This window comes from Cervus canadensis, chromosome 15 (genome assembly GCF_019320065.1).
Source record: "Cervus canadensis isolate Bull #8, Minnesota chromosome 15, ASM1932006v1, whole genome shotgun sequence".
NCBI lineage: Eukaryota > Metazoa > Chordata > Mammalia > Artiodactyla > Cervidae > Cervus > Cervus canadensis.
The window spans coordinates 5,397,975-5,420,499 of record NC_057400.1 but is presented as its reverse complement, the minus strand read 5'-3'; the positions used below and the strand labels follow the sequence as shown (position 1 = coordinate 5,420,499).

At 45.2% G+C, this 22,525-nt stretch overlaps 1 protein-coding gene across 1 annotated transcript; it reads right to left on the bottom strand.

Moving 5' to 3' along the window:
- Positions 1-5,569: 5,569 nt before the first annotated feature.
- On the bottom strand, positions 5,570-15,830 carry NIFK (nucleolar protein interacting with the FHA domain of MKI67). Its single transcript, XM_043488134.1, has 7 exons — positions 15,643-15,830; positions 14,379-14,516; positions 9,341-9,449; positions 7,500-7,711; positions 6,913-6,981; positions 6,721-6,789; positions 5,570-6,455 (listed from the first exon to the last, which is right to left on the bottom strand). Exons 1-7 carry the CDS (start codon positions 15,745-15,747, stop codon positions 6,267-6,269), a joined length of 891 nt encoding a protein of 296 aa, XP_043344069.1. The 5' UTR covers positions 15,748-15,830; the 3' UTR covers positions 5,570-6,266.
- Positions 15,831-22,525: the final 6,695 nt, after the last annotated feature.

Genomic DNA, 22,525 nt, shown 5'->3' with positions numbered 1-22,525 from the left:
GACATTCCTTGAAGCACCTTCTCACAGGTTTCCTCATCTCAATCAGCGCAGCTCTGTTCTTCCAGATGCTGGGGCCAAAACGGTTGGCGACGAACTTGACTCCTCTTTTTTTCCCTCTCACACCATGTCAACATCAGCAAATCTCTCTGGTCACCTTCACAGTATCTCCAAAAGTCGAGCACCCCTCGCCTCCTTCACTGTATCACCCTGGTCCAGCCCACTGTGGATGCCCGCTGGATGAAGGCCTGGGCATCTGCTTCCTCTTGGGTGGTTTTCCAGTCTGTTCTCAGTGTAGCAGGGATCCTTTGAAAATGTAAACCCACCAGGAGTTCCCTGGAAGCCCAGGGGTTAGGAGGCAGCACTCCCACTGCCTCGGCCGGTGCTCAGTCCCTGGTTGGGGGGCTGAGATCCCGCAAGCTGTGTCACGCAGCCACCCCGCCCCCAAACACAAACTCACCAGTGCCCTTGTCTTACACAGGGTCAGGCTGACAATTAACAGTGGCCTCTGAGGACCTGCCCCATCCGGCATCACTGTCCTCCCCCCTCTTCCTCCCACTGCCCTCTTTGCCGACTCTGTGCCAGCTACACTGGTCTCTTTTTAAAATTGAATTTATTTATTTAGGGCTATCCTGGGTCTTCATGCTTTGTGCAGGCTTTCACAGTTGTGACAGTGGGGGCTATCTGACTGAGTTAATGAACCAAATCTGATGTATCAGCACCCTTTCCATCACTGGGGTATAACCATTGCTACGACAAAGCTCCTACCCTTAGGAATACTGGTACTTGGGATGGGCTGTTGAAGCTGAAAACTCCAGTACTTTGGCCACCTGATGCCAAGAGCTGACTCATTGGAAAAGACCCTGATGCTGGGAAAGAGTGAAGGCAGGAGGAGAAGGGGGAGACAGAGGATGAGATGGTTGGATGGCATCACCAACTCTATGGACATGAGTTTGAGCGAGCTCTGGGAGATGGTGAAGGACAGGGAAGCCTGGGGTGCCACACTCCATGGGGTTGCAAAGAAACGACTTAGCAACTAAACAACAAACAGACCATGAAGAGGAAACAAACAAGGCTTCTTTTTTCCAGAAACTGGTTGGCTTCCTGGGGAGGCAGCACCCCAAGAGGACGAGGGGGGAGCACTCCTCCAGCTGAGGGACACGGCTGGTGGGGTGGAGCCCAGTGAGCAGTTGAACAGGATGGGACAGACTGATGTTTCACTCGGTTGGAACAATTCAAACTTTTGTACCTTTTGCATGTAGTACCTATTCAGGCAATAACTTAAACTGAAAAAAATGAAAGTCACCAGAAAATCTTAAATAATGAGCTAGCTGAGTAACATGCCTTTATATGGCTGATTCTACATTAACATTAAATCAGATAACTGGCTATGTACAAATATGCAAGGTAGGAAACACTTCTACAATTTGCATTTACTAAACAACTTGCTTGCATTTTTTATTGTACCAGACATGCATTGGCAGTCTTTTTTTTTTTTTAAGCTAATTAGAAAAAAGCCACAGTATTTATCATCCAGCTAAGTGTTAAAGCAGAAATAGAAGGAAAATTGACACCTTTCTTCAGAAGAAAAAAATCATCAGTGATGATCCTGTATCCCTGCCAAAAACCATCTGAATGAATAGTTTCTCTCTTGGACGGACAATTCAAATGGTTCCCTTGGTTTCTCGTGCAAAAGCTGTGCTTCTTCCCTTGAGCCAAGGCCACAGCTATTCCCTCTGGTGCTCGTCATAGGAGAACCTGTGAATGGACCAGCCAGAGGCCAGCAGCGTCGCTCAGGGCACATTTGCTGCGGAAACGATGTTTGGCAAGTATCGAATGTCTGAACCTCTTTACCTGGGCATCATGGGGTTGACAGCACTTATTTCTAACAGGGGCAATTCTAAACTTGGCGACTTAATGAGCACAAAAATGTAACTTCCATAACACAGAACACATTTCCTTCTTTCTGTCAGCACACACAGAAGCAGAGCAGGCCACCCAGATGCTTGGTGAGCAATTTATTTCTAAAACAGATTGCTTCCTGAGTTGGGAGAAATTTGTAGATAAGCGTGTGAAATATTCTCTGGATCAATGGAGCAGTAACTGAAGCCCTGACTTCCCAAACAATTATGTTTCTTTTCTGTTTTTGTTCCTAAGAGGAAAATGGCCAGATATATAACACCTAGATAGAACTTGAAAAAAATTCCAAATGTTGAGATTTACTAATTGAAATAGAAAAATGTCCCAGGGAATTTCCTGGTGGTCCAGTGGTGAAGACTCTGAGCTTTCAATGCCAAGGGCCTGTGAAACAGGGTTTGATCCCTGTTTGAAAAACTAAGACCCTGTAAGCTGCATGGTGTGAAAAAAAGCCCAAATCCGTTTATTTTGTGCTTTTAATTTGGGCCTCATGAATAAAAAACCTAAATGAGCACAGAGTGTGGACAATAGGAAGTACTCTGAATAGACAGGGCTAAAGATTGTGTTTACAGTGATGACAACAGTAAAGCCAAGTTCTCTTGTATGAACTTTTCTTTTTAAATACAGCCACCAAATTCTAATACACACTGGGGAACACCAAATAAGAAAACCATTTTCCCATAATTATTGTCCAACGACCCTAAGCTATGCTTATTCATAACTACATGCAACTTCATAAGCTAGCAACTATCACGGTTCATTTCATCAGTATGTTGTTTTACTGGTTATCTGACATCCTTTCGCAAGTATGTTTTTAACAATAACCAATTACCCAAAGCATGTTACTAAGCACCCAGCTGCTTAAGAGGCACTTCACAGTGGCAGTCTTTTAATTGTCTGGAAATTGGTGCTGTGTGTGTGTGCCTGTGTACAAAGATGCTTCTCAGGGAGGTCATTTTTTAAAAATTGAAATGTGGTTGATTTACAATGTTGTGTTAATTCCATCCATACAACAGTGACTCAGTTATACATTATATATATATATATATATACATTATTTTTTTAACATTAATTTCCATTAAGGTTTATCAGGATATTGAATATAGTTCCCAGTACTATTCAGTAGGACCTTGTTGCTAACCCATTCTACACATAATAGTTTTTCTCAGGGAAGTCTTGTTTAAAAAAATAACTAGGGTATAAACCCCTTTATAGTTTTGCATTTTGCCAGCTCCTTGAATGAATGGACTGTGGATTTAAAGTGCCTGGGATCTGCTGCCATCTAGTGTTAGGTTGCTGACAAAACAGCTCCTAGGAATGGAACTTCTCGCCTCTTCCCGCGCCTGCCCCAGTGCCCCACTTCTGCCTCCATTCCAGAGTCACCAGCTCATGTCAGCACAAGGCTTCTGCGTCTTTCCTTTTTTCCACCGTCACTAACAATCTAGCTTTCATGCCCATCTTGTTGGAAGGACGTCAAAAGGAGTCAGCTGAATTGGCTCACCATATGCTATTTCTGGGCGAGTTCTTTAAGCTCTCTGGGCTTCACTCTCATCATTCAGACAGGAACAGAAGTGTCTAACTCCATAGGTTGTCCTGATTAAACGCGCTAATACACATGCAAGGACTTAATAAATGTTCATTATCATCACACATCTATCATGCCTGAGTCCTTAATGGAAATACAAGTATTGAAAATAGGCTGGGGAATTCCCTGGAGGCCCAGTGCTCAGGACTCAGCATTTTCACTGCAGTAGCCGAGTCCAACCCCTGGTTGGGGAACTAAGATGCCACAGAGCTGGAAAAAAGGAAACAGCTTGTGTTACTTTCCATTTTATGATCAGAAGGCAAAAATTGGGTTCCATAGACAATTCAGGCTGCTTGTTTTTGAGAGGTCTATTCTGGATAAAAAGTCCTTTGCAAATATTTACACCAAGGCTATAGCGTCTCCTTTTTTAAAAAATGGAAGTATAGCTGATTTACAGAGTTGTTAGTCTCAGGTATACAGCAGAGTGATTCAGTTCACATGTGTATTTATTTTCAGATTATTTCCCATTATGGGTTATTACAAGATATTGAGTACAGCTTCCTGTGCTATACAAAAGGTTCTTGTTGGTTATGTTTCACATACAGTGGTGTATACGTTAATCCCAAACTTCCAAATTATCTATCCCCACCCTTAACTGTATTTTTTCTTGCTGTGTGGGCAGCTTGCAGGATCCCTACCAGGGAACTTCCTGAAACTCACGTCTCAATTTTTTTCAACTATTTAAAAATGTAAAACAAAACCCTGAAGCGGGTTGGACTGGACAGCAGGGTAACTGGTCGCTTTGAGGGCCACAGGATGACCCGTGATGTAGTCAGGTTTGGGCCTGTAGTTTTTTCTGCCTATAGAAAGTGCACATTCCTCGCATACACTCATCACACTTGAGGGCTAAGGAGAGCAGCCGCGGGCATCACAGCCGCGGGCATCACAGCCACGGGCATCACAGCCACGGGCATCACAGCCACTGCACGGGCCCTGACGCCCTGCTGTGCCCGCCTGTCCGTCTTTGAACAGCCTCTGCCACACTGCAGGGAGACAGACAGCCTCATGATCACCAGCCACCGTTACAACTTCCAGATTCTTGATGTTCTCCCTACAAAATCTGAGGATCAACCCCACACTACTTTGACAAATGCTAATACAGTCCCCAGGAAAATGTTAACTTCAACTCTATTTCTTTGCCATGATATATGCAAAAAATCACTCTCCCCATCCAGCTCCAGGGTACATGAAAAAACTCACACATCAAGTGATGATCGGTACCATGCTGGAAGAGGTGTCTGGGCAGTAGGTCAGGAAACAGGGAAATAATAAAAATCTGTCAGGCTGCATTGATAAGCTTATCTGGTGCTTTCCCAGAAATGGAAACCAGATGGACTTCTAGATCCACAAATTCAGACGTGGTTCAGAGGTAGGCAGTTCTGTTACTCATTCAATTTAAACACAATGAATATAGTCTGTATAGGGACTAATCCAGAGCTAAGATGTTCTTTGTATGTTTATTTTTTGGGTGTGCTGTGGCTTTGCTGGTACTTGTGGGCTTTCTCTAGTTGCAGTGAACAGGTGCTGGCCTCAAATTGCGGGGCACAGGCTTCTCACTGCAGTGGCTTCTCTTGTTGCGGACAATGGGCTCTAGGTGCGCAGGTTTAGTTGCTCTGTGGCATGTAGAATCTTGGGGACCAGGGATTGAACCCGTGTCCCTTGCATTGACTGGCAAATTCTTAACCACTGAACCACTAGGAAAGTCCCTATGCTCTCTGTGTATTAAAGCTGATTCAACTAGGTCAGTATTATCATCTTAATACTTAACAAATATTGTATGAAAAAATGTTTGGTGGTAATGAAGCCTTCTAATGAAACTGAATTAGTTGATCCTTGTGGCTCAGCTGGTAATGAATCCGCCTGCAATGCAGGAGACCTGGGTTTGATCCCTGGGTTGGGAAGACCTCCTGGAGAAGGGAAAGGCCACCTGCTCCAGCATCCTGTCCTGGAGAATTCCATGGACTGTATTGTGTTAGTCCCGGGGGTCGCAGAGTCGGACATGACTCAGAGACTTTTACTTCACTTCAATTAGCTGACACATTTCCAAGGTATCAAAACCTTAAAAGATCATTGAAAGGCAAACCCAACAATTTTTTATTTCAAGATATCCAAGTTCCTCTTGCATAGAAAAAAACAGGAAAAGTTTATCTGGTGGTCACTACATGAATCTTGAAACCAAATTCCTGATTGATGACACTGATATAAGATGGTAGTTATTAATTAATCCATGCCAGCCCACCACAAACTAATTTAACATTGGTAAAAATGACCGTATATACATAAACGAGTCTCTATTGGTACTGATACCTCCTTCTCACTCCCCACAGAATCTGACTTCTAGTTTCAGCCATCTGACGGGTTAAATGTGCTCGGTCTAACAGAGAACTATTCTGATGGGCAAGCAAGATTTTATTTATTTGATGGTAACAACAGAGGCTACAGTTTAGTACTTAGGTCAGCAGCTAATAGTGATCTTCTCTCCAGGCAGAGTGACTAAAAGCAGCTGTGAAAACTGCAAAGAGAACTAGAGACAGGACGAGAGGCAGCAGGAGCCTGGCTGCTGTAAGCTGGCATGCACCCCTGCCTTTCAGCAAAGGCAGGGAAGCCCAGATCACTGACTGCTTTCCTCGGTGACTTGAATTGACAGTTTTTCCCCAACCATCTTGTTACTGGTTGCATTCCACTATATCTAGTTAAATATAAAGAATTAGTCTTCATAAGAAAATCATCTTTTCAGAAGAACTATACACAATACATTAAAAAAAAATCACTGATTGTGTTTTCTTTGTCTTTTTTTCTTTGAACTTGTAGGTGGTTGAGTCTCCTGTGTTTCTTCTTTGACACCAGATACGGGCTGTTTGAAAACTATTTCATTATCTTTATCATCATCATTCAGTTTGGCCACTTCAGATTTTCGTTTCTCCAAAAATGTTGGCGTACACACTGGTGTGGGACCCTGGGTTCAAGTGAAAGATTATAATACATAAATGTGGGAAGATATTAGGATGACCCTCTCCCACCACCTCTCCTCTATTTTTATAAGTTACACATATTATTTTAGGCCTGTTTCTATCATCTGATGATACAGCTGCACATGATCAAGCGCTTAGGTGCTTATCACCTTTGTCCCAAGGTTAAGCAAGCAAAGTGACAGGAGCAGCAACTGCCCCTCCCCCTTTAACCCCTAACACCGGCCTCCCAGGGTGCTGAGACCATCTTACCCGGCTATCCACAGCCTTCTCAGGAGTCTCAGCAGCGACTGAAGCGGCCTTCTTCTTCTTACGCAAAGCCTTCAATAAATTTTAAGAGACCACATCAATCTGCGTGTTGACCAGATATAGTAGTCCTGAATGTATTTCCACATTTATTTTTCTCTAATACCAAGTGGGTAATATGGTAAGCAAAAGTATTACCTGGTACTTTCTGGAGTTTCGAGGACCAGTGTTTGAAGCATTTTCCTCAGTTTTATGTAACACCTTAACCTAAATAAGCATAAAGAAGTAATAGAAAAAGAAGCTGTAAAACTAGCAGTCTCACACATGTATATTTTAAAACTTATTAGATCATTATACAGATGCTTACTAGTTAATTTTGACAAAGACTTTAGGACTATTTCCAACTTAAAAGGACCATGAAACAAAATTTTAACTAAAATGGCATAAAAAGGATGGTCATTTTACAGTCTTGATATTTACCAGTAACATACAATAAACCAAACATTTAATCCTGGCAATGACACCTTTACTAGTAATCTACAAGCATTATAGTTTTTGGTCAGATAAGGTTTCACTTCAGTCATCTAAAACTACTAAATCAGGTACATGTTGCGAACTGGTTAATCCCTTTCAGGATTTCCTCCCCTGTGTGTGTAACAGGAAATACTAGGACTGCTTCACAAACCTACAAAGACAAGCCTACAATGATTGCAGTTTCAAAAATTTAGTCAAAACCTCGTAGGGGGAGACACTGGGTTAGACATTTTATACAAAGGAATACTCACCAATGAAGGGAAATCATAATCAATCCCCTTTTTAGCCAATCTCTTCCTGAGTAATTTTTCCTTCTTTTTAAACCGCTCCTCCATCCGTAGCTTTTGAACAAGTGACCGATTCTGATTGTACCGTTTCACTGCTGGATATGACGGCCTTTTAAATGGCATATGCCACTCTCTAAAAAGTTCTTCATGTACCTTTTCAGGTGGTATAAAATGACCTACAATTAAAAAAAGAAACAAAACAAAACAAAACAGTTTTCAACCAAGTAGGAGGGAAAGGATTTTAATGAGAACTTCAGACTCTCCCTTGTGTCCCTTGTAGCATAATCAAATTGATGTGTCCCCCATTTACATGGAGAAGCCTGAAAGAATAAAGCAGGTAACCAAGGCAAAGTCAGACAGCCCACAATTATCTACCAAACACGCACTGTGTGCCAAGTACGATCCCAGGACTAGAGACACATGAGTGAACAAGGCGAGTGCACAGAGGAGAGTGTGGAAATTAAGTCTTAGGGATCCCGAAGCTAAAAGGACCCCCACTTTTAGACTGTGTGACTCACAACAACAGAAGCTCTTACCTTCTGGCTCATACCCTGCAGGCACCTGCCCAGGACTAAGGCAGCTCACTGCTTATCTGTATCTCTCTGCTTAGGGATGCACACTGGGCCCCTTGTGCAGGGAAGCCAAAATCCCTGGGATCTACCCTCCACTAGTGATAGATGGCACACAAATATCCCAGTTTCTGTGCTTGTCAGCTGGGATAATTCTGCTTCCCAAGGTGACCAGCAGGAAGGAGCCCAAATGCCTAAATAACCGACTTGCTAACATAGCCTTTACTGACTTCCTTCCTGTCAAATCTCCACTCCTTACAAGTACTTCCCTGGGGTCACCTCCGAGACAAACTACTCCCCTGAAAAAAAGAGAAAAGGTGGGGATGTGGCTAAACCCTCATATCGGTGTTCAGAACTGTCTGTGCCATCCTTCAGAAGTCAGGTAGAGCAGAGCAGGGATCTCACACATGTGGTCACCCAATCGCCCACTTCGTCCTGGCAAGAGCCACATTCTTCATGTGCAAGTAACACCCAGGATCTCAGGGGGCTCCCGGGACCCTCTCTCACAGCAACAGGAACGAAGATGGAGAGGTGGGACCTGGGTGCTGGCTCCGGACGGGCTGCTCCGGGAAGGTGGGTAGGTGGGAGCGCCACCTCCTGAAGGATGAACCTCCAATCTGCTCCCGTCACCCGCGCACTCCCGATGGATTCTCTGCAGGGGAGCTGCAGCCAAGGCCATGAAGACTGGCTGACATGTGACTCCTCACCCTGAACATCATCCTGTCTAGGACCATGAGTGGGTTCCGCTGTCCCGGCATGTATTCTAAACTGCGCTTCACATGGCTTCTGGTAACCTGACCTTCACTCATCCATTTCTCCTCCCTCATCTCTCACTATGCTCCTTGCAGGCAATTACGTTTGTCACTGGTTTGGCATTTGCTGTCCCCCCAGATTCTCAGTTCCACCCCTTCACCTGGCTGTTATTTAATCTTCAGGTTCCAACTTTAATGACTTTTCCTCAGGGAGCCTCCCACACTCCACCAGTAAGACTTTCCTATTTACTCCTCAAGGAAACTGTTCCAACTCCATCTCAGTAGAAAACAGCTTTCACTCCGGAAATCTTAAAAATTCCAGTTCAAACCTATCTTGAAATTGCACTTAAACTGTTGCACCACTGCTTAGGAGATTCATCCCAGGGATGACGTGGGACGTCCAAGCAGCTAAGCAACCTCCCACCGCAGCCACCGTCAGCAGGAGCATCCCTGAAATCCCACAGGCTAAGAATCGGGTACTTACACTTCAAGAGTCTTTCACCAAAAAGGTAGTTGTTCATTGTTTCAGCAGCTATTTTGGCAACATCTTCAGATTCAAACTCCACAAAGCCGTAGCCTTTGCTATTTCCAGTCTGCAATGACAAATCCACCACGAAAAGCAGAACAATTACATTCTAATGCGCCATCAAACTCCTGAAATGTCATTAAATAATGTACAGTAGCTGTGGCCGACTCCTGCCACACCATGGACTGTAGCCTGCCAGGCTCCTTTGTTCATGGGATTTTCCAGGCAAGAATACTAGAGTGGGTTGCCATTTCCTTCTTCAGGGGGTCTTCCCGATCCAGGGATTGAACTTGGGTGTCCTGCACTGTAGGCAGATACCGACTGAGCTACCAGGGAATTCCCAGCAGGAATAGCATTAAGGAGTAACATTAAGACACCTTTGATTTTCAACTTCAAATCACATAGTGTGCAGACTGTTACAGGGAAAGAAAATATCCAAAATAGTCTAAATTTGCCACTGGTTTTGAAGATTTCCTGGGATTTTGATTACATATGATAAATGATTACAGCTGGAATTTATTCAGTAGCAACAGCCAACATAAAGGAATCTGGTAGGCCCCATAGTCCTTTACTCATTATTGATCTCATGGGTGGTCACATTATCCATCTACTTGGGAGACGGAATAAATGCGTCACAAAAAATACAGGTAATTTAATTCCCATTTACATGAAAAAAACTGAAAAGAAATTAAGTCAGTGTCTCCCAGCCCATCAATAAAACATCACATTCACTGTCATGTTTACCATGACTGATCATCTCCACAGCTGCGGGCATAGGCCCAGGGACCACTCTCTCAGAGACAACACACGCTGGGTTCTGGCCTCCACACCATAACTTAATGAGCTTGCTAACAGGAGTTCTAAAGTCCAAATGCCCAGGTTTGGATCTTAGCTCTGACACTCAGATAAGGAATGTTTAAGCCTCAGTTTTTCCTTCTATAAAATGAGGATAAAATAAACACTCTCATAGAGTTGCCATGAAAACACAAAATAACCTACAAGGGCTCCACACTTTTGTCAAGTACTCAATATATGTTACTTTAGGGTGGCAGGGTATGCCTACCCCCCAACTGCTCCTTTGGCAAGTAATTATTCTAAGCTGAAGGTACTGAGAAATAGAACAAGAAACTCTGTGCTCCCCTATTTACCTAAAAACAGGACACAAATTTACAAAGGTGTCCTGTCCCGTCTATCAGAGAGATGTTAGAGGAATCCACACAACAAATTTTACTAAGCAGATGTTATCACCAAGATCCAAATCTGGGCATTTGGACTTTAGGATTCTGTTAGCCTCCTGTACATTTGCCTCCCCGCAACTTGCAACCATATAAACTCAAAGCACTGTTCCCTCATCCAGTCACTCCTCAAAGTCAAAGTTCTCTAACAACCCTTTGAGCACTCCCATGAGTAAGCATACATTTTAGTCTCTTTTTAATCTCTCAGTTTTTCAGTCCAATTTATAGGGTCTCAGCCTAGGGCAGCAGAAAAAGAACTTTTCCTCCTCCAGAGTTCCAATTCTTAGTGACAACAACTAGGAAAACTTTACAATCTTGCATTAAACAAACTATTCTCGGATATGGCTCAAAGCTGGTCATGTGATCCTGGAAATAAGAAACCATTCAAAGGCTGTGTGGCTTAACAGAGTTGGGGGCCAGGAGGCTGACTCCTAGCTGTGCTAGTGACTAACCGTCAGGACACAGGCACCACCCAGAGGCTCAGGTTGGTTATCTGCAACAGGACGAGTCTGGTAAGACTTTAAATGTCTGACGATCCTCCTACCATCCCAGCTCTCACTCAGGAGGGGAACGATGGTGGAGTGTAAGACACTGTAATAAAGCTTGTGAAATCTGATGTGAAAATACATGTCAAGTGTCCCCAAAACCAAAGACTCAAAAGCCCAATCCTTGACCTAGTAATCCAAAAAGTCAGAAATACCAAGCAGATAGTCAAAACTGGGGTGGGTGGGGAGGCAGCAGCTTTATAATATGCAACAAAGCTGGGAATGTTACATTTCAGTGCTCTGCACCAAGAAGCAGACTTTCTAAGAAAACCGGCCTCACCTCTTCAAAGGAGTCAAGAAAAACCAAACAAGCAAAACAGGGATAGAGAGACTGCTCTACACAGGATGAAGAGCTAAACAACCAAGTGCAACGCATAAACCCTAACCAGCTCCCAGAACGGCAGGGGCTACTGGGGATACGTGAAGAGGGACAGTCCGGGAGATCATCACATTGTGACGATGTAGCACAGTGTCCTTATTCTCAGATCTACCAGGATGTATTTAGTATTAAAGTACTACAACTGCCACTTTCTTCAAAAGGCTAAAAAACCCAAAAAGGTATGTACGTTTTTATAGATATGGGAAGAGATGAAGCTAATGTGTCAGGATATTAACGATGAGTGAATCCAGGGGAGGATGCTCATTTTGCTTTCCTATCTACTTCCTGTCAACATTTTCAGAACACAAAGCTGGTGAACACAACTGCACTTCATTATGGAAAAACACCCAAAATAACAATCCACAAAAGGCAGAAAAAAAGTCTTTGAAAAAGACAATAAGTGCAAAAACATGAATAAACGTTTCACAGAAGACAGAACTCCAAAGGCTGATAAACAAATAATGATACTCAATCTCACTACTGCACTCACCTCACACATTAGTAAAGTAATGCTCAAAATTCTCCAAGCCAGGCTTCAGCAATACGTGAACCGTGAACTTCCAAATGTTCAAGCTGGTTTTAGAAAAGGCAGAGGAACCAGAGATCAAACTGCCAACATCCAATGGAACATCAAAAAAGCAAGAGAGTTCAGAAAAACATCTATTTCTGCTTTACTGACTATGCCAAAGCCTTTGACTGTGTGAATCACAATAAACTGTGGAAAATTCTGAAAAAGATGGGAATACCAGACCACCTGACCTGCCTCTTGAGAAACCTGTATGCAGGTCAGGAAGCAACAGTTAGACCTGGACATGGAACAACAGACTGGTTCCAAATAGGAAAAGGAGTACGTCAAGGCTGTATATTGTCACCCTGCTTATTTAACTTCTATGCAGAGTACATCATGAGAAATGCTGGGCTGGAAGAGGCAAAAGCTGGAATCAAGATTGCCAGGAGAAATGTCAATAACCTCAGATATGCAGATGACACCACCTTTATGGCAGAAAGTAAAGAACTAAAGAGCCTCTTGATGAAAGTGAAAGAAGAGAATGAAAAAGTTGGCTTAAAGCTCAACATTCAGAAAACTAAGATCATGGCATCGAGTCCCATCACTTCAAGCAAACAGATGGGGAAACAGTGGCTGACTTTATTTTTTGGGCTCCAAAATCACTGCAGATAGTGATTGCAGCCATGAAATTAAAAGACCCTTACTCCTTGGAAGGAAAGTTATGACCAACCTAGACAGCATATTGAAAAGCAGAGACATTACTTTGTCAACAAAGGTCCATCTAGTCAAGGCTATGGTTTTTCCAGTGGTCATGTATGGATGTGAGCGTTGGGCTATAAGGAAAGCTGAGTGCAGAAGAATTGATGCTTTTGAACTGTGGTGCTGAAGAAGATTCTTGAAGAGTCCCTTGGACTGCAAGGAGATCCAACCAGTCCATCCTAAAGGAAGTCAGTCCTGAATATTCACTGGAAGGACTGATGTTGAAGCTGAAACTCCAATACTTTGGCTACCTGACGCGAAGAGCTGACTCATTTGAAAAGACCCTGATTCTGGGAAAGACTGAGGGCAGGAGAAGGGGACGACAGAGGATGAAATGGTTGGATGGCATCACCGACTCAATGGACATGGGTCTGGGTGGACTCTGGGAGTTGTTGATGGACAGGGAGGCCTTGAGTGCTGCAATTCACGGGGTCGCCAAAAGTTGGACACGACTGAGCTTCTGAACTGACTGAATCTCACTAAGAATGAGGCAGAGCATTCTATACTTATCCTGAGGATATGCTATAAAGCACTATTTTTCAAACTCAGAGTTTGAAAAGTTTAAAAGCTGCCCTTTTAGAGGGCAGAAGAATCAATTTAGTATGTCAGAAAAGTATTTTTAAATAAACTGAATGGGAAAGTTAAGTATCATCTTCCTAGACTTTTATTTCAGTTAATGTTTACGTACAGATGCATGCGTGCTGGCTTGTGCTGTAAAACTGACTTCTTATTGTGGATTCAAGGTCTGAAAAATACTATTCAAGAGAAAGTCACCTATACCTGCACAAAGAATGTTCCCAGCAGTTTCATCGACAAGACTGGAGAAAAGATAACGTTCAACAAGAAGGTGGATAAACAAACCGTAGCATATTCAGGCAGTGACAAGAGAGCAGGGACAACAGTTAACTCTGTTCTGCTGTAACTTAAGTGGGAAAGTGTGAAAAAACTGTATCAAGAAAAAGAGAGATTCCAATAACAAGAATTCTGTGGTTACAACCAATAGAAGTATGTGTGTGGGAAAAAAATTAAGCGGGCCACACCCTATTACTGAAGTAAACCACACAAATCTTTATTAGGAGGTAGGTATGACACAGTGACATTTATACAGTACTTTGTGTATCAGGCACTGTTCTAAGAATCTTATACTCATTTCCTCATTTAAGCTTTGATTCAATACTCCTGAGGTTGGTGCAATTTTGCTCATATTTTACAAATCAGAAAACAAGCATGCAGGTTATAGAATTTGCCCAAAGTCACACAACCAATAAGGTGTAGAGTCCAGCCTCACACTTAAGTTCACGAACCCCTGGCTTAGTAGTTACAGGATAAAAAGCACTCACTAAGATTGCCAATTTAATTAGAGGACTTGAAGCAATTACCTTAAAAAAGTAAAATACACATTCACAGGAATGCTAATTTTGTTCTCTGTCTGCTTCAGGTTCTAGATCTTATCCAATCCCTTTCTGGAATGAAGTGTGATAAGTGATAACATGCAAACATGCTCCAAAACCTGTCAAGGATGGTATGCTTTTGGAAAATAAAACAATCTAATTCAATACAAAAATTTTACCTTTTTACTCCTGGACAGTCTGAATCTTGTAACAGTGCCAAATTGGGAAAAATATGCTCGGATCTGGGTTTCATAAAGGGATGGTGGTAAGTGGCCCACGTAGATTACTCCAGGAGTAAGTTTTCGTTTCTCCTGTTGCTGAAAACATAAAGACCAGACAAATATATGTATATATGTCCTTTTTTCATTAAAAAAAAAATCACACTGCCACAAAACTTGTGAAACTCTGCTCTTAGATTAAGACAAGAGATCAAGAACCTACCCTGTATTTCCACTTACCACAATAGAAACTATGAAAAATTAGCTGTTTGGATATAGTGAAGAGACTTATGGTTGTCAAGGGGGAGCGGGGTGGGGGAGGGGGATTGGGAGTTTGGGGTTAGCAGATGCAAACTATAATATAGAATAATGGATAAACAACAAGGTCCTACTGTATAGCACAGGCAACTACATTCAACACCCCAGGAGAGATTAACACAACACTGTAAATCAACTATTTCAATAAATTAAAAAAAAAAAAAAAAGTGGCTGTCCCACGAGGACAATCGCCAAGCAGTAGCCTGTCTTCTCAGCTTCCTTCTCCCAGCAGGAACACTCAGTAACTACACGCTGAATTAACAGATAAAATCTGCTGGCCTAAGAACTCTATACAAACATACCCTTCAATATTGTTTGCAGATCACCGTTTACTCGCACCCAAGTAAAGAAACAATTTTAAGACGTCAGTAAACCTTCACGAAGCCTCCTAACCTTTCAATATCCCTGCCCTCCAACCCCTGCCTTCGGTAATACAGACTTTTAAGCTTTCCCAAGTACATTTTATGATAAAATCTTGGGCAAATGTTATTGAACTTGATATCAGGGCCCCCAAACAGCAGATAGAGCTTGGGTAATACTGTCTTTTAAGAATTCCAAAACCACTAACCAGGCAAACAAACCTCCCCAGTTTGGGGGCCCAGCCGAAGTAGGGCTGGAGCTGATCCGCGGGACGAGGACCGACCCAACAGCTGGCTCTCCTCTCTCCGAACATCCCCGCGATACCCACTCCTTACCGTACCTCCATAAGGACCCTAAAGCCCGCGGCCCAAAGCCGTCACTTCTCGGTCCTCCCGAGGAAACCTCGGCCCGCAAGCTCTTGAGGTCGGGGCCCGACCTGGGTGACGCCAGACGAAGCACAGGCGTGGTGAGGCCGAGGCGCGCGGGCGGGACCCCCAGACCCGGTCCGCCACCTCCCCTCGCGGTCGGGTCCGCGCCGGCCGCTCACCTTGGTCGCACGCCGACGAACCTGCGCCACCTCCTTTTTAAATTTGGCATCCTCCTGCGGGTTTAGGGACAGGAGCGGCTTTGCTGGGCCATCCAACGCCGCCATCCCGCCAGCTCGTACGCTGACGAGACCCACGCGGTACACCCGGAAACGCCGGACCCTCTGCTTCCCCAAACCGGAAGGGAGGGCGGGGCCTGCGGCACGGCTCCTGGGCGGAGCCTGGGTGACGGCGCGGGGGCGGAGCCTGGGCGAAGGCGTAGCGCGGGGGCGGAGCCTGGGCGAGGGCGTAGCGCGGGGGCGAGGCGTAGGGCGTGGCGCAGCGCGGCGAAAGGGCTCGCGGGGCTTCTCGACTGGCAGGTGTCGTTTGGCACCTTCAGGGTTGCCTCCGTTTGGAGGTACTCATTCGCCTGGCTGCTCAATATTTAGATACCCTGCCTGACAGTGGTTCTAGCTGCCGAGGTCAGCTCTGCGCCCAGAAGCTCCGCTTGGGAGGGCGTTTCTAAGCTGATCTGATGTTTTAGCAAGGGCGTCATCTTGTGTTGTATAGGAGATGGGTTTTACTCCTTGCATTGTTGCAGGGCTGGCCTCTTGGCTGTTCTCAAAATTAGATAGTTGATGTATGAGTCAGATACTGATCTAGGATACAGAGCAAGTTCTGTGGTTCCCTGAGGGTCCCTTCCGTGTGTGTGTGTGTGTGTGTGTGTGTGAGCGAACAGCCCCCTCTATTCCTGATTTATCTCTTAGTTCCTATGGGCAGGGAAAGGGAGGAGCAGAGACGGGAAGACGGCAAACTGATGGTTTTCTTCTGGGAGATCCCCTCTCAGTTTTCCCCAACCCGCTCCAGGAATTCCTGGCCTCCAAAGGATCAGGTGGTGACCCAAGTCTTATCAAAATTGAGTGAGCATGTGGATTGCCAATTCTGTTCCTAGGTGGGGGCAGGGCCTCAGCTTCTGTGTTTGTAACAAGCTCCCAGGTGAGGCTGATGCTCCGTGGGTTACACTTTGATTATCAGGAGTAGAGAGATGGGGAACTGATCACTGAACTGGGTTGAATTGCTGTCCCCTCAAAAGATAATGTTCAAGTCTTCACCTCAACACCTGTGATGCAGACAGGATCTTTGCTGATGTAGTCACTTGCAGATGAGGTTGTTATGGAATAGGGTGGGCCCTAATCCAATGATTAACGTCCTTATAAGAAGGAAATTTGGACACACACACACACAACACACACACACACACACGCGGAGAATGCCACGTGATGACGGAGGCAGAGTTTGGAGAGATGTCATAAACTGAGGAACACCAGGAATTGCTGGAAGAGGTAAGGGGCTGTTCTTCCCTAGAGTCTTCGAGAGAATGGCCCTGCCAAAATCTGGGACTTGGATTTCTAGCCTCCAGAACTGTGGGAGAAGACATTTCTGTTGTTTCCAGCCACCCAGTTTGTGGTCATTTGTAATGGCAGCCTTAGGAAACGAATACAGTTACCACTTTGGTGCAGCCTGAAATGATGTTCTGAGGAAAACACTTCAATTAATCTTGGGCCTGACTTGACACCTTATGGCCAGGTAGTGGAGGAACTCTTGGATGTTCACAGAAAGCTACCAGGACACCCTCCCCTTGGCCTTCACCTGACCATAGAAGTCTGCCCTTAACTGGGGACAGAGTCTCAGCCCTTGAATCCTCACTGCATCCTAGACCTGCTTCATTTTCCCCTTTCTGACCTTGAGTCAGTCATAGCGCCTTCAATGATGTATGCTCTGGCCCTGCCAGGGACCATCTCATTCTTCTCTGCCTTTGCTGTCTAGAGCCCAGGGATTGTAGGAGTTGTGCTCTTCTGGTCAGAGAATCCAGAAACCCACTAGACCCTTGGCCATGTGCCTGGGGGAAAATCCTCCTCATTTCAGGTGGTACCTGTTTTCTCAGCTATAAATAAGATTTTGGGTGAGATGATCGTTAAGGTCCCTGGGTGGAGGTGGGGGAGTCTATACTGTTTAGTGGCAGCAGCAACAGTACTAATGATCAGAATGGCCGCTGGCCTTCCGCATGCCCAGGTGATAGACTTGGGCTGCCTGTATCTGTCTCTTCCTTCCTTCTGTCCTTCTTCACTTCTTTCCCTGTTTTCCTCCCTCTCTTCCTTCCTCCTGATTTGCATGTAGAATGGGGAGGCTACTTGGGTGAGATGGTTCTCACTGAGTTGGACTGGCCACTGGGGACGTGGCACCTGTCCCCAGCACTCATTGCCAGAGCCACCCCACCCCATTCGCTTAACAACGTGTAACAAATGCCTCCCAGGCACTTCCCCAGACCGAGTGGACCGTTGAGTGAGCTCACTGCGGTTCTCCCCCATCTTTCTCCCCCCTGTCTTCCCATGCCACCCCTCTCTTGGGGTAGAATAGGGGCACGTCTTTCCCACGGTGCCACCATCATCACCTACAGGCTGGGGGCCAAGCACAATGAGGGCTGCTTGCTGGGATTTGATGGCAGGGGGTGGGGGTTGGGGGTTGGGGGGTGGATGGCAGAGTGGGACCACCTGCAGGGCAAGGTAGGATGTGCTGCGTGTCTGGGGAGCTGGGCCATGGGAGGAGAGGGCTCTGTGGGGTGGGGCTGAGGGCTGGAGGAGAGGAGACCAGGTGGGCACTGACAAGGTCCGAGGTGCCTGCCCAGCTCTGCCCACCTTCCTCTTCCCCTGTTCTCCCCTCCTTCTATCTCTCTGCCTGATGCCTGTGGGGTCATCCAACATGTCACCCTCGGGATGAGAGCCCAGCTACGTGAGCCCAGTTGCTGCCACTAAAGAGGGCAGACGCCCCAGCCCCACCCTTGGCCTTGCCTGACTGCCCCTTGCTCAGTTACAGGGCTTCTCATGTAGGAGTGAAAGGCACGGTTTTAGGGGAAGAAGTGGGGAGCGATCCTCATCTGTGTCACCAGCTTCAACTGTGCAGCCTCAATGCATGTCACCTGCCAAGCTAAAAATTCAGTCTGCAGACCACTTAGGGCCCCATGACCTGAAGCTGGAAGGGAAATTTTCTTCCTCTGTCCTCTGGATGTCTGTCACCTGGGGCACACCCTGCCCTGTGCTGTGGTTAATGCCCTGCACAGGCCCCAAATCCAGATACCAAGTGTGGCAGTGACCCTGGGGAAGCTGGGGGGGGGGGCTCTGAGGGATAGGGTGGGGAGCCTGGAGAGTGGGTGCTGCCCAGAGGGTCCAGATTCCCTGGGAAAACCACTGGGCTGACTCACCAATGCCCTCCTTCATCCCAGGATCCTTTCCAGCCCTTCAGTGAGGGATGTGGGCCCTGGTGTCCTGGGTCCTGAAGGGCCCGTAGTCCAAATCCTGGTGCCCCCTTCCTGGCCTGTATTAATCATGTTTGTATTTTCTGTATTTCTGTTTTGACACCTTAACAAGCTTGCTGGCAGTTTGGGATTAGCAGATGCAAACTATTATATATAGAATGAACAAAGTCCTACTGTTTAGCACAGGGAGCTATATTTAATATCCTCTGATAAACCATAATGGCAAAAAAAATATGAAAAAGAATATTTATGTAACCGAGTCACTTTGCTGTGTCCCAGAAACTAACACAAGATGGTAAATCAACTACATTTGATTATAAAATAAATAAAAAAAAAAAAACAAGAAAAGCCAGCTGGCTGCAGAGGGACTGTTTCTCCCAGGGCTAACAAAGGCTCAGCCTGGAGCATCCCCTTACCTGACTCTCATGCACAAAGCCAATATTGTTTCCCTGCTCTAAATCATGCCAGGGCCAGCTATGAGGTGACTTGAGACCATTCCTATAGTCGGAAGCCCACCAGAAGCATTCAGAGTACTCACAGACACAGGCTCCTGCTTCTGCCTCCTGAGTAAACCTGCTGCTTCCCATGTGGCCCTGCATGGCATGTTGTGCCCTGTCCTCTCAGGAAATGGAAGTAATAAATTCTTCTTTCAGTGGCACTGGCCTTTTCAGTTGTCACTATGTCACCTCTGTAAATTAAAACCTCATGGGGGCTTTCCTCCTGGCTCAGTGGTAAAGAATCTGCCTGCCAGTGCAGGAGACATGGGTTCAATCCCTGGCCTGGGCAGATCTCACATGCCACAGAGCAGCTAAGTCCAGGTGCCACAACTGTTGAGCCTGTGATCTAGAGCCCAGGAACAGCAACTATTGGCCCTCTGGCAGCAACTGCTGAAGCCTGCATGCCCTGGAGCCTGTGCTCCAGAAGAGAAGCCACTATACTGAGAAGCCCACACAGTGCAACAAAAAGTAGCCCCTGCTCTTTGCAACTAGAAAAAAAGCTCTTGTATCACAGCCAAAAATAAAGAAATAAAATCAGAAAAAACCCCAAATCCTCATGGGTACACAGCCCCAGGCCCATCTCGTTTTTCTCTCTCTGCACTGACTCCCTAACCTTTTCTCCTGGTCTCAGACTGCAGGCCACAGCTCCCAACCACGTTTCTCTTTCTGGCCTCTCTAGCCCTTCAGAGAACCTTGCAGGCGTGCACCACCCATCACACCGTCCTCAGTACTATTAACAGAGGTACAATTTCACCCTGAAGTTAGCCCCGAATGTCCGCAGTGTTAGTATTTACACTGGGGAGAGCGCAGGCAGACGGGCCCTGGGAGCAGGGGAATGGGAATGGGTTCAATGTCTTTGAAAAGTGATTGGACAAAATATGTCAAGAATTTTAAAAATAGGACTTATCAAAAGAGTGATCTTATTTCTTAAATCCTGACTTTCAGTTTTTCTTTTTTATCGAAGTATAGTTATGTCAACTATACTTCGATAAAAAATTAATTGCACGTATATAATTTAGTAATTTGGTAATTTTATAGATATCATCCATATAAAATTATTATAAACTATTGGCTTATTCGCTGTGCTGTACATTATGTCCATTAACTTATCTATTTTATACCTTGTGGTTTGTACCTCTTAATCCTTTCTATATTTGCCCCTCTCCCACCCCTCTCAACTATCTTATCATTTATAAGATAAAAATAGTATCAAATTTGCATAAGTATAATGAAGATAAAATATGATCCTTCATGTAAAGTTATAGAATAACATCTGGGACAAAGCAAACAATAAGTTATCATTTAGTTGATATAAGTAATCATTTTAATCCATTTGGAGTGCATCCTACACACACTCATCTGTAGGGTTGTTGTTTAGTTGCTAAGTCATGTTGTGTGACTGTCTGCAACCACATGGACCGTAGCCCGCCAAGCTCATCTGGGATTCTCCAGGCAAGAATACTGGAGTGGGTTGCCATTTCCTTCTCCAATCTGTAGGGTACATGTATGGAACTTGGTCAGACAAAAAGTCTTGCCTCAAGGAAGGAGAATGGAGGAAGGTGTTAGTTGAGAGGAAGAGAAACTTCACACTTGAAACGCTTAAAAATTCATATAATCTTAAAAAATGCAATACACTCCTACAGAGATGTTAAACTTAAAAAAAAAAGTACATAGAGAAAAATTTTACTCTTAATCCATCCTGTTATTCCAGTCCTTCATAACTTTTATTTTTCCCAAGTATTTCTTGTAGAGATGAATGTTTTCCCAAAGATTGCAATCTGCATACCCTTCAGGACTGAAGCATCTTCCTGTCAACTGCTGTCGGACAAAACACCTGGTACAGTCAGCCCGCTGAACCCGTGGTTCCACGCGGGCAGATTCAACCAACCCCAGAGAGAACATACTGAATTCTAGAGTTATGAAAAGCAAAACTTCAGTTTTCTGTGTACTGGGAACTATTTACATATTATTTATAAACAACTATTTACATAACACATTTTATTAGATATTAGTAACCTCAGTAACCTCAGATTCAGCAGATGACACCACCCTTATGGCAGAAAGTGAAGAGGAACTGAAGAGCCTCTTGATGAAAGTCAAAGATGAGAGTGAAAAAGCTAGCTTCAAACTCAACATTCAAAAAAGAAAGATCATGGCATCTGGTCCCACCACATCATGACAAATAGGGGAAACGATGGAAACAGTGACAGACTTTATTTTCTTGGGCTCCAAAAATCACTGCAGATGGTGACTGCAGCCATGAAATTAAAAGATGCTTGCTCTTTGGAAGAAAAGCTGTGATCAACCTAGACAGCATATTAAAAAGCAGAGACATTACTTTGCCAACAAAGGTCCGTCTAGTCAAAGCTATGGTTTTTTCAGTAGTCACGAATGGATGTGAGAGTTGGCCCATAAGCAAAGAGAAAACTGAGCGCTGAAAAACTGATGCTTTTGAACTGTGGTGTTGGAGAAGACTCTTGAGAGTCCCTTGGACTGCAAGGATATCAAACCAATCAATCCTAAAGGAAATGAGTCCTGAATATTCATTGGAAGAACTCATGCTGAAGCTGAAACTCCAAAACTTTGGCCAACTGATGCGAAGAACTGACTCACTGGAAAAGACCCTGATTGAAGGCAGGAGAAGGGGGTGAGAGAGGATGATGGTCGGATGGCACTACCGACTGGCTGGACATGCGTTTGAGCAAGCTCCGGCAGTTGGTGATGTACAAGGAAGCCTGATGTGCTGCAGTCCGTGGGGTCGCAAAGAGTCGGACGCGACTGAGCGACTAAACTTAACACGATTTCATATAAGAGACCTCAGGTTTTGGTGTCGTGCACAGCTCCTGGGACCAAACACCTAGCTTGAGACTGACGGAGGAAACGACTAGCTAGCAGCAGGATGGTTCCACACCTCTTAGCCCATGTCCCCACCTCTCTCAAGCCCACGTGCTCCGAGGACCCCTCCCGGGTTGTTTCCAGCGATGCCTGTCGAAGAGCCCCGCCCACCGTGCTTTGCCTTCCGGCCCGCGTCTCAGGCGTCGCGGCGGACAACCCGGCTTCCTGGGCGCCGCGGGCCTGGGAGGACCCCAGCGACAG

What these genes read in the sequence shown, in the direction of transcription:
- NIFK (XM_043488134.1), bottom strand. Translation starts at nt 15,747, where the DNA reads ATGGCGGCGTTGGATGGCCCAGCAAAGCCGCTCCTGTCCCTAAACCCG. An exon ending in TGGTGAAAGACTCTTGAAGT is followed by an intron (nt 7,712 to 9,340) that starts GTAAGTACCCGA and finishes TTTTAATTGTAG; the next exon opens with GTCATTTTATACCACCTGAA. An exon ending in ATTATGATTTCCCTTCATTG is followed by an intron (nt 6,982 to 7,499) that starts GTGAGTATTCCT and finishes ATGCTTATTTAG; the next exon opens with GTTAAGGTGTTACATAAAAC.